The sequence below is a fragment of the Chaetodon auriga genome, chromosome 14 (assembly GCF_051107435.1).
Source record: "Chaetodon auriga isolate fChaAug3 chromosome 14, fChaAug3.hap1, whole genome shotgun sequence".
NCBI classification, from domain to species: domain Eukaryota; kingdom Metazoa; phylum Chordata; class Actinopteri; order Chaetodontiformes; family Chaetodontidae; genus Chaetodon; species Chaetodon auriga.
In genome coordinates this window covers 1,141,428-1,153,304 of record NC_135087.1, presented here as the reverse complement: position 1 = coordinate 1,153,304, position 11,877 = coordinate 1,141,428, and the positions used below count along the sequence as shown (strand labels likewise).

The 11,877-nt window shown below is 47.1% G+C and overlaps 2 protein-coding genes across 2 annotated transcripts; both read right to left on the bottom strand.

Moving 5' to 3' along the window:
- Positions 1-451: 451 nt before the first annotated feature.
- Positions 452-3,163, bottom strand: sptssa (serine palmitoyltransferase, small subunit A). The gene is made up of 2 exons (XM_076749531.1): positions 3,003-3,163; positions 452-1,171 (listed from the first exon to the last, which is right to left on the bottom strand). The coding sequence occupies exons 1-2, from the start codon at positions 3,103-3,105 to the stop codon at positions 1,068-1,070; spliced, it is 207 nt and encodes a 68-aa protein (XP_076605646.1). The 5' UTR covers positions 3,106-3,163; the 3' UTR covers positions 452-1,067.
- A 559-nt stretch (positions 3,164-3,722) lies between these two features.
- On the bottom strand, positions 3,723-7,177 carry eapp (e2f-associated phosphoprotein). The gene is made up of 6 exons (XM_076747895.1): positions 6,940-7,177; positions 6,027-6,208; positions 5,563-5,682; positions 5,292-5,406; positions 5,073-5,201; positions 3,723-4,738 (listed from the first exon to the last, which is right to left on the bottom strand). The coding sequence occupies exons 1-6, from the start codon at positions 7,017-7,019 to the stop codon at positions 4,444-4,446; spliced, it is 921 nt and encodes a 306-aa protein (XP_076604010.1). The 5' UTR covers positions 7,020-7,177; the 3' UTR covers positions 3,723-4,443.
- Positions 7,178-11,877: the final 4,700 nt, after the last annotated feature.

The window sequence follows — 11,877 nt, the reverse complement described above, 5'->3', positions numbered from 1 at the left end:
GGATTTAAGAAATAAAACTATTCAGAAAATTTCCAAGAGAAAAGGCAAATATTATGGAAAGATTTATCCTGCGACCCTCAGTGGGGTCCCGGGCCCCAGGTTGGGAACTGGTGCATTAGAGCAGTTTTTGGCTTGTGAGCGTTTAACGTCTGAAGAGGTGAAACTCTGACACTTCACAAGGATCAAAGAAACATAAACCTGCTTTCTGCAGCATATAAATATGTTTTTTCATGTTCATGATTTATCCTGCAACACCAACAATGGTGGACCACATCACTCCAGGACGTGTCCTCTGAGAGGACACCATGAGACGACCACATTTCCTCATAGTTTCTGCTGTGACTCTACCTCTCATTTACCATAAAGCCGGCGTTAGTGTTGTTATGCAGATGTTTGATGACAGTTTATCATGTGACATGGCAGAAAACAGACTGCACTGCTGCTAGTATGTCTCATACAGACTGTCTGTATGCTGACAGGGAGGTTTTAAAGGTGATGGAAAATGATGCTGAAGGTTGAAAATGGCAGCAGGTGTTCCTTCAGAGCAGCTTCTGCCCACTTTGACAGTCAGGCCTCATTCGGAGGTCTGATCCTGCTCTAATCGTCTTGTTTGGCTCATAAAATGGAGTACAAGTACTTCGTCCAGCAGCCGCAGTCTTTCCTGAACCCGCATAAAACTCTAAGACAACAATGGTTTCACGTCTTCACGTCCACACAACCAGACATCCAGATAATTTACTGTGAGGTGCGCTTGATTAAAAAAAAAAAACGGGTGAAACAAAATCAAGCACACTCTCTTCTAAGGCGTCGCCTTGTTCACAATCCCAAATATGAGTGACGGAGAAACAGTCCCGGGAATAACAGTGTCCACCGTGCCCTCCAGCACGACGCTCAGAGCTTTGATATTTAATCAGCTTTGGAAAAGGAGGAGGAGGAGGAGGAAAGATCTGCCTTCAGCGTGGTTGGAAACAATCCCCACCTGAAGCCCAGGAGACGGCGGACAGACGGGCCGGTGGTTTGACGGACAGGAAGCCAGAGACGGCCGGTGGGTGGGCGGGGTCTTCGTGTCACTGGACAACCTCGAAGTAGTGCAGGATAGCCATGATGTGCTGAGGCATGAAGACATAGCCGGTGTAAACAGCCATGCCGGCCACAGAGACCAGCAGGGAGTCTGAAGAGGAGACGTTAAGGACGAACCTCTGAAGGAGCACAGAACATACCTGAAGACACTGTCAGAGACTGTCCGTGGTTAAGACTGAGCTCTGAATCAGTCTCACGTCCTGACATGTCCGACGTCAACTCCTGCCCACTGACACTCATTCGTTTAAAGGCTCATTTCCAATGAAAACTGCTGCCATCGTGTTCTGTGGATCATCAAGAGTCACCAACGTTCAGACCCACTCGAGTGAGCCAATTACTCAGAGAACACGGGTTACGCAAGTAATCAGACATGTCAGCATGCACCGCAGTAACCTGGCCGCTGTAAATCTGTGTCCACGGGACGTGCAGGCTGCCACGAGAAGTCATTTTCACTGCTGTAAACTAAGCTGGGCACTCTCTTTTCAGACCATCATATCACATTTCATTCAACCGCCAGAGGAGGCTCACCTGTGTGCTCAGGTTACTCCCACAGATCAGCTGTTGTTCTGGCAGACACACCTGTGTGGCACCACACATGCATTAACGGACAAGACGCAACAAGAGCTCTGATGACAGCTGAATTAAATTAGATCTGAAACAATCAGTTGATTAATCTTTTCAGCTGACTGACGAGATAATTAATGGGAAACTATTCTGACATTTGACATTTCCAGCTCCTCAAACATGAGAATTTGCTGCCTTTTCTTGTCTCACATTACAGAAAATTCAGTATCTTCGGCTGTGGGAAGGTTGGCTGGACACGCAATCTGAAGACGTCACTTTGAACTCTGGGAAATCATTTTTGTACTACTGATTCAAACAGTTGTTCAAGTACACACGTCAGTCATCAAACACCATCTATGAGAAAATTAATGTTTTTTTTATTTTTTGCTATCAGCTGATAAACAAACTCCCATCACAACTGAGGAGAGCTGTGTGAGGATTTAGTTGCCTGATTATCAGCCAAATAACCTTCATCCTTCCTACTCTGCGCCTCAAACGGAAGTCAGGTTCCTCTTGGCATTTATGAAACGGCTGTACACAAAAAAGGAGCTGTGGGATTTGATGGGGAGGAGGAGCACAACAACACAAACTCTGACTAACTCATACAAACAGACCTTCGTCTCAGGGGAGAGGAGGGGACGCTGAGGGTGACACCAGCAGCAGGAAGACCAAACATCATGTACACCATGTAGGCTGAAGGCTTACTGCAGCACCACAGATCGAAGAGCAGCCATGACACCATCAACACCAAACTGTTTAATAATTAACTGCCCATCCTTCCCTTTCAGTAAACTTCTGCAGCGGGCTCAGCCTGGACGCCGCCCGTCCCCCCAGGCGGCCAAACGCACACCGAACACCATTAACAATTCTACCGCTTTGGTGCGTTTTTACTTATTAACAAGTAACCGAGAGTAGAGAATCGAAATTTGAAGCAGTATCTAAAACATTAGGGAGGAGACTTTACCTCGACACTCAAACCGTGAGTAATTCTTATAAATACAATTTCTTTATTTCACTGCCAGACACGTTGCGACTAACAAGAAGTTCGGATTCAGTCACGCAAATCTCCCTTTAAAACTATGTGTATTTAACGAGCCTCCACTTAGAGGTTAATGCATCTGGCTACCCCATAGAACATAGACTGCTACATGGCCTACATCCCGAATTTGCCTATACATTTGTAAAATGTCCTAACTGATATTCAAAACACATCTTAAATACATTAATCACCTCCAAAACGCAGCCTTATCTAACTATCCGGGGAAGGGCTAGGTTAGCTTTGCTAACGCTGTAGCTAAAGTTAGCACATTAGCTCACTTGCTCAGCCGTGTGAAGTTGTTTGACTCAGAAAAGGATACTGAACACCGTCCTCTCCCACGGCTCCAGCATGTACAGCGCCGTCACCAGAAGGTACTGGTAGTAAAACCAGGACAACTGCTTCCAACAGTCACCCAGGGCCATGGCTCCAACTTCACTAACGCCAACTTAGTTCTCCTTCCTCGGTCCTCCGTTGTTTCTCTCTACGTGCGTCGTGGTAGGGTGTTTCCTGGTGCGTGTGACGTTAAATCATGAGGTGCTCATTTCCAGCCAATCACAGCTCCGCGTTTGACTGTACGGCTCCTACGCAGCGCAGGGAGTTCCAACATCCTGATTTCAAAATAATGTGCACGTTGACGGTGACGGCAGTCTGTAACGCTGCGCAGAGCTTGTTCTGGGCACTATTTCTTCATGTTGATAAAACGTTTGATAATAACTAGTGATCGGCTCATTCAGAAAATAACTGAGCCAGTTTTAAAAATGAAACTATATATTTGTCCTTGCCCAGAGAGCTTCCATTAACACTCACAGCAGCCACAGACATTAAAATACAGTGAGAACAGGTACATGAACACAGCTATGGCGATTAGTTTGATCAGATTGTTTTCTGTGAATTTTGGTGCTGCTTTGGAGAAACACAGTTTCACTGCACCTACAATAACTGTAATATATTATATTGTCCAATATTAACTTCCTGTCGGTATATTCGGATTTGTAGGCAGATAAATAATTAAAAATCTGAGTAAATGAAACACTTCTCAAAAGAAAGCACTGACAAGTTTATTTGAAAGCGTAAAATGGCCTCCACATCTTGGTCACAATTAAAAAGTAAACAAACGTTAGCAAGTCGCTAACATTTTACTTCACCCCTCTCATTTATAAGCAGCACCATAATCATTTAATGAGTGGTTTATGAGAACCCATCATGCAGTTATGAACAGATATTGGGGCATTTTAAAGTGTTTGATGTACTCTAGAACCTCTCCCGTGAAGACATATTTCATATTATTACAACTGTGTTTTTCCATGCTGTCATCTGTTTATTCATTAGCCTCCGCTTACTGGTGTCCACAGGAGACTTCTACATGTTGAAAAATACATGAATAAACACTGAAAACTGCATTATAGTGTGTAATAAACCATTTAATCAATGAGTACATTCTGATTATGAATGTTGAATGGGGGTTATGGGAAAAACAGAAAGGCAGTCCAGTGTTCTTCTCAAATATTGATATCAGTGTTGGGCTCTTATGCTGAAAGTCCACTGATGTCCAGAATCCTTTTCTCCTCATCAGGCAACCAACAGCACCGACCATGTGATCGACTGGGAGTGTGTACAGCAGATTCTGGCTGACTGATCGATGCACTCGGAGCCGGATTCGTCCCTCTCAGTAGGACGGTGAAGAAGCAGTCAGCCCGCTGAAGGAGCTGCTGCGAGGCGAAGAATCAGAGACCAACCTTTGATTTAAAAACGCGTCCGTCTCAGCAGTGGCTGGACAGGATGTTGAAGAAGTGGTAGACCTCGTCTTTATCGAACACGGCCACCTCAGTGGAGCACTCGGAGCACTGAACCGGGTGGTAAAGCTCGTCAGCGTCCATCCCGGCCGGCGCCGGGCCGGGAGCCTCGTCCGCTGACGTTTCTGTTTTCTGTCCTCTCCTCCTCTTCCTGTTCCTCTGTTTCCTGTCCTCCTGGGTTTTGTATCGTAACACCTCGTCTTTCTTCACCGTGCAGTTCATGACGAACATGGCTCGATACTGCGTCCGGTACTTCTCATGCCTGAGTGGACACAACAGAGACGCATCATTTTCTTGTGGCACTTTTAAGAATCATCAGCTGTCCCAAACCAACGCTAGTCTGTTCATGATGATACAAACGGAGAAAAACAACACATCCTCAGACTGAATGTTTGACTGATAAAGGACTAATCAAGGATCAAATTGTTGTCGATCATCGTGACTGCTGAACTGACTGAGCACGAGACGGTTCTGACTCTGATGAGAAGCACTGTCTCCACGCTCCCAAACAGCTGATTGGATTAGTGAAGTTACTGAGTAGTCGATCAATTGAAAATTACTTGTTCGGTCATGTTTGGTACAAACGAACGTCTCACCTCTGACAGTCCAGGCAGAGCGTCGTCATGCAGGCGGGACAGTTGAGCACGGCGTCGCTGCTGGGTAAACCCTGAGTCTGACGAGACGGCGGCCGACACGCCGCAGCTGGCCGCTTCCTGCAGTGATACCTGCACAGGAGGACGAGAGCCGAGTGACTGCCAGAGTACAACAATACAGTTCTGTTTATTAAGATCAGCGACTCCCTCTGAGGGTCTTACTGTCTCCTCCTGGCGTCCACCCAGGCCTGGTCCCTGTCGTCCTCGTCGGGGTCATACAGCAGCTCGTCATTGGTCGGGATGGTCCGCTGTCTCTGCCTCCGGCCAGTGGAGCTGCCTGCAGACGAAACACAGAGATTTAACAAAGCGAGCAGGTTTTAAATTTAATATAATGAGTCTCATCTGCGTCTCTGCAGCAGCCAAAGCGACGATCATATCGCTCACAGTGGAGACACGCTGACGTGTTGCAGACAGCAGAAACATTCATGCTTACTTGGTTTGTCCTCTTCCTCTGAGTCTGAGTCGAAGTACACCTCATCATACATCCGAGAGTTAGGGAGTCCAGGACCACCTCCTCCTCCTCCTCCTCCTCCTCGGCTCCCTGAGGTGTCTGCTGGAGGATAAACACACAAACATCAGGAATGATGTAACAATGAAGTTGTGTCTCACAGAGCAGGGTTACTGACCAGCTAATGGTAGGATCAATCCTGGTTTTTCAGTCTCGTTTAGGCTTAATTATGCATTAAAACATATGGAGGTACTGACACATCAGACGCACCTGAACGCAGCGGACCACTGAAGGCTCCAGCTGGAGGGTAACGTAGTTCAAGTAGGTGGTGCTTGATTTGGGCAACATGGCGGCCATCACAGACTTTCTCATATTACAGCTAAACAGTTCACTAAAATGTTTCTGAACACATTTTAGGTCAGAAAATCTTTTTAGTACTGCGAAGTTACCTGCTGATGAGGGTCCCCAGGTTTCCTCCATAGTCTTGATGGTGGAGCTGAGCTCCGCCTCCATCTCCTTCTCAAACTCATCGCCGCTGGACGACTCGCTCTCCCCGGTCAGATACTCTCTGATCAGCTTCTTCTTCTGCTCCGGGGTCCCGTTCAGCAGCACGTCGAGCTCATCCTCCGAACTGAAACGCAGCCACAGAAACATTCACGTTTCGCTCTTTTTCACTTTGTCTGACGTTCTTCAGGCAACACATCTGGTTCAAAATCACACCTAGAGATGAGTCACGTCACCTTCATAAATACAGAGACACATGGGACCATTTTTCACCATTTGCTGAAATTTTAAAGACCAAACGATTAATCGACTGATGGAAAAACACGAACCAATACTGGAAACCACTAAACTATCTGAGATAGTATGAAAGCTGTGAGGATACAAACTCTAAATCTAGTTTTGACAACTTGCTGCTTTGTTGAGTTGTCTAATTTGGAAATACGATTTTTGACTTCACATATGACTCAAATGAAGATTGTCTTACATGTGATGTGAATATTCAACATGTTCAGCCCACCTGAATCAGACTGTTGTCTTCAGTATCTGTGCTGGCGGGTTTCTGTCCACATGCAGTTTCTCCTGCCTCATGCTGTGTTTACTGCCATCATCTGAATATCCTCTCAGTTCTTATCAGTGTGTTTATGAAGAACATTTGACTGAAGAGCTAACAGCTAGCAGCTAACAGCTCCGCCGCAGTTAATTAACGTAAACACGTTTAAAAGGTGTGGAAACAGGTCGCCTGTCTTGTCTCGGTTCCACTTTGTTTACATGTTAGCATTCAGCTAGCTAGCCGCACGCTAGCCTCACGCTGCTAACGCTGCGCAGTGTTTCAAAGCTAACTGTGTATCTGACTCGTACCTGCTCTCAGGTCTCTCCTCGTCGCTCGGCTCCTCGATATCATACGAGTCAAAGTCCTGTAATCCATTCAGTCTGTTCATTTTAACTGTCTGACAAAGTCCTGGTGCAGCAACGCGAGCCGCTAGCAACAAGCTACGAATGGCTGCCTCTTCTTCTTCTTCTTCTTCTTCTTCTTCTTCTTATTCCGTTTGAGTAAACGGAAGTGGGCAAACACTGAACGAAAACACTACCGCCGTCTGCAGCTTGGAGGGTGGACCGAGCTAACGTTTACTTCCTGCCTCACCTCTCCATCACCTGACATGTGACGCTGTAAACTGCTGCTGTTACACCAAACCGCCGCTAGATGGCGTTAACGGATCAGAAATCTCAGAGGAGCGACCCCCTCAAAGGTCACAGCAGCCGGGGTTCATCTGAAGGCCGAAAACACGAATGACACGAGGAATGAGAAGCCAGTGATTCCATGAGTGTCTATCAGCAGCACTTTGACCTTTGACCTCGGTGTGGACGTGAAGACTGTCCCTCCCTGCAGCGATGAAGACACGGTTCTTGTTTTGCTGATTGAATTCACACTGAAAGCCTTTCATTCATGGCTTCCTGATGTTTCCTCTGAGGCGTTTGTGGATCTGACACGATGAAGACGATGTTGGCACAAAGCGAAGAGGAGAGCTTTAATCCATCCTCCTGTTCATCTCCAGCAAGTGAGCGTTTCAAACGCTCCTCTTGTTTCTGTTATCATCTTGTCTCCCTCTCACTTCCTGTAAATGGAGGTTTGAAACTTTCCTGCCTTGTAACAAATTAAATTTGCAGCTATTCATTCGTCTCTCGTGTCATTTTTATCCGCTTGTTATTTAATTTGAGCTCATTTTCATCTTCATCACACTCATTTAAAACCCTCTTTATATCTGTCTCTCGTCTGTCTTTTATGTCCTCCTTTACGTCCTGTTTATGTCTTGTTGTTGACATATAAAAATGCTGAGTGCCGCTGATGTGGATCGTATCACTCTTATTAAATACAGATCACACAGTATCTACGACAGCATCACATCAAAGTTCTTCAAGGTACATGTACTTCAGTGGAGTAGTTCCATGTTATGTAACTTCATCCTTCTTCTACATCTCAGAGGTAAACTTTGTACTTTTACTCCATTACATTCATCTGACAGCTTTAGTTACTCTTCAGATTCCTTCCTGTCCAGTGGAAAGCTCGTATCTCCAGATGTGTTGATGTTGAATGTTTGTGTTGAACTGAAGGATGAAGAGTTCCTTCATGTCTTCTTCAGCTCAGTTAACTCTTTAAAAGCCTCTTGGATCAGCTGAAAATCATCGTCACAAAGCTGAAAACAGCCTGTTTTTCTGAGCTTGTCAAGCTTTTTGGAGATACGTGGTTCTCACAGGACGGCCGCGCTGCAGACATGTGATGATCTTCTAGAATCTGATGCACTGATGCAGATTAAAGCACCAACAGGATATAAATTTTCATGAAGTACTTCGTGCTGAAACCCTCCAGGTGACCAGCTGTCAGCGGCTGTGTGATCGGACCGATACAGAATCAATGTATTGATCATATGTGGTGTAGTTTACTGAAGCACAGGGCAGACCAGACTCAGGCCTTCATCAGACTCGCTGCCATGCTTCTGTTAAAACAACCAGACGAAGGCCTTCAGATGACCGATTCCTTAAAAAGTCTGTTTGAATTCACACGTTTTGCTTTCGATCAGTTTCTCTTGAGGTTGAACAGAAACTTCGAGGAGAACAGCTGAAGCTTGGTTTGGATATTTCTAGAAGACGTGAGCAGCAGTTCAGGTTTTAGTGTGTAGTTCAGACTCGTCCTGCAGGCATCAGCAGCATGATGTGTGTGTTTGCATGTGATTGGACCAGATCGCAGTGAGACGCATCGCTTCAGTGAGACATGAGACCTGATCCACGACGTCCAGCGTGAGACCGTCTGTCGGTAAAAACAAGCCAAACGCTTCCTAAAGCGAGGACATGGAAAGGACATGGAAAAGGTGAGGACAGGTGAGGACGGTCTGCAGCCTTTCACGTCCAGGTGGAGGTAACAGGAAGAGCTTCAGGGGATCGTGGACGAGCTGGACAGACGTTATCTCCACCTGCTCAGACGTGTGTGGACCACAAGAGAGATGATGCTCACATGCAGAACTCATGTTATTCTAGTGTGTGTGTGTGCGTGTGTGCGTGTGTGCGTGCGTGTGTGTGTGTGTGCGTGTGTGCGTGCCTGTGTGTTTTAACGCGTGTCTTCAGCTTCCTGTGCCTCTGCTCTGTTTGTGTGTTTACGTCTGCCTCTGTTTTTGTTTGTCTGCCTGTGTGTGCTGTTTGTTTTGTGTCTTTTTCCCCCAGTTTGTCCTTCAGTGTCTTTCTGTTGTGTGACTGTGTGTCAGAGTGTGTGTTTGTGTGCGGAGCTGCTGGGTGACATTTTCCATTCCAGGTGTGACAGCCTCTTCTCCGACACACACCAAACAACTCCTCTCTGATTTTACCTGCCTCCACACACGCACTCGCACACGCACACACACACACACCTCGCCGACCACCTCTGTCTCAGCTCTGCCGCTCGACAAGCTAATTTAGCCAATTACACACAGGTGTGATGCTAATTTCCCCGAGCTGGCAGCCAGCTCCTGGAGGAGGTAAAAATAACGAAATTACACCCATCTGTCCTCCTGCCGGCAGGCGGGCTCTCCCACTGGGTGTCGGCTCCACCGCCACCGCAAAACACACACGAGAGAAAAAACACACACTCTGTAGGCTTTGATAATGGAGAAGAAGACAATGGGCAGTGTGTGTGTGTGTGTGTGTGTGTGTGTGCGTGTGTGTGTGTGTGTGTGTGCAGGAATCCAGGCTGCAGCCACAGTTGCTTTTTCTCGTCTTTGTTCGAGGCTTTCAATGGATTTTCAGCGATACACAGCAATTTCCTGCAAGAAAAGAAAAACCAGACTTTTGGTGCGGAGGGATAATTATGTGAAGCTGTTTTCGAAGGCGACGGGGTTGGATGTGTCGCTGTGTGTGTGTGTGTGTGTGTGTGTGTGTGTGTGTGTGTGTGTGTGTGTGGAGGACGTCTCAGAGCTCCAACACAAAGCAGGACGTGGTCAGAACAGACGGAGGCCTTCAGACGGCGAAGGACGCTCAGACAGTCTCTCCAAACGGCTGAACAAGTTTCTCTGTGCTGAAATGTGTTAACGTGTGTGTGTGTGTGTGTGTGTGTGTGTGTGTGTGTGTGTGTGTGTGTGTGTGTGTGTGTTCATTGTCAGCAGATGAATGTGTGTCTCATGGCGCCTGACGACATCATGTTCGTTGCTCTGACAGTCTAATCAGTGTTTGGCTGTGAGGACGTGTTGGCAGGTCTCAGGTCAGTGTGTCAATAACTGAGACACCTGCTTGGATCAGGTGGTGTGTCATCATCATCATCATCATCATCATCATCATCATCATCATCATCATCATCATCATCATGTGCGCTCTTGCTGTGTACTGAGCACCTTCTTGAACTGTCCATGAGCAGTTTTTTAGAGAAAAACCTAAATTTTGGAGACGGTATCTGATGATTATTTTCATTTGAAGCTCACGGCTCTTCAAACGCCCCGCAGTCTGCTGTCCTTCTCCCATCAGCCTTTGCTGCCTCGCCTCGTCCACGCAGCGTGGGGGTCGCCGTCGTGTCGCAGCGGCAGACCTGTTTTCGCTTCTTACAAAAGATCCACGAAAAACAGCATCGCGTCTGCTAACACGACAGCCGCCATGTTTGTTTCATGTGACGAACCAATGCCGGCCGGCGCTCGGGCTTCGTTTCTCACATGGACCGACGAGGCGCATCATTACCCAGACAGCCTACAGACCGTCCTGCATGTCACCCTCCTGGACCCAAGTGTCCCCGGATCTAAATACAGTTTGAGAGGATTTCATTATTGAGACTTCTGCTGTCATGTGGACGTGCGTCTCAGAGGCCTTCCCACCCTGCCAAGAAAAATAAATTGGTCCTCGCACATAACCTCCTTATCTACATTCCTGCCGTCACGTAGCGCCTGTTTCCTATGGAGCGTGTGTGATGACTCCGTCCATACAGGTTGTATTATTCTACATTCTCACATAGATGGATCTGTCAGTCTAGCTGTCACACAGCGACATGCTCAGGAGCCCCACTGAGACCTGCCACACTCTGACAAATAAAGGTTCAGACTCACCACAGAGGGTCTGCTCAGGAGGGTCCGTGAACCACGCCTGGAGGGAGGAAAAGGAAGAAGAAGAAGAGGATAAATATGACGGAGAGGAGAAGCAGTGTATGTTCAGCAAACAGGCTGAACGCATCATCAACGTGATGCTGCCAACGTAGCATTAGCATTTCTTTTAAGTTGTGTTTTTGAATTGATTCAGAACTGTGATGGTCCTGATTAGGTCGCTGACCTCACTCCATCATGACTGTGGGACGTAAATATCTAAAAACCATCTTTCCTCATCCTCAAAGCTCACATCAGTCCGTCTGAAAACGCTTCATAAAGTCCCACAAACCAGCACGATCCTCTGACTGGACTCTCCTGTCGCTCCGGTTTGGTCTCCACCAACTCTTAGTCGCTCAGCAGCTAACGTCAGCTAATGCTAACTGCTGCCATCAGCTTTAATTACACCTGACAGGAACATGTGATCTGAACCTGGTTTCGTTTTCTGGATCAGGTGTAAGAACTCTGTAAACAGTGCAGGTGTGTGTACTGTACCGGTGAGTGCAGTACATGTATGGCAGTATTCAGTAGTATCTGTATCCATGTGTCAGGGCGGTGCAGTAAAGAGACAGTAATGAGCTCAGAACTCAAGAGTTCAGCAGTCTTCTGGTCTGGGGGGCGAAGCGGTCCCGGGTGCTGCAGGACCATCTGGCGGACGGCAGCAGGCAGAACAGTTTGGGGTGACGGGGGTCTCTGGTGGTCCTGCTGGCCT

Coding starts and splice junctions, on each gene's coding strand:
- sptssa (XM_076749531.1), bottom strand. CDS start 3,105: ATGGCCCTGGGTGACTGTTGGAAGCAGTTGTCCTGGTTTTACTACCAG. Junction 1,172..3,002: donor GTGGGAGAGGACGGTGTTCA/GTATCCTTTTCT, acceptor TCTCCTCTTCAG/ACTCCCTGCTGGTCTCTGTG.
- eapp (XM_076747895.1), bottom strand. CDS start 7,019: ATGAACAGACTGAATGGATTACAGGACTTTGACTCGTATGATATCGAG. Junction 6,209..6,939: donor GAGGAGAGACCTGAGAGCAG/GTACGAGTCAGA, acceptor GCTGCGTTTCAG/TTCGGAGGATGAGCTCGACG. Junction 4,739..5,072: donor CTCTGCCTGGACTGTCAGAG/GTGAGACGTTCG, acceptor GTGTCCACTCAG/GCATGAGAAGTACCGGACGC.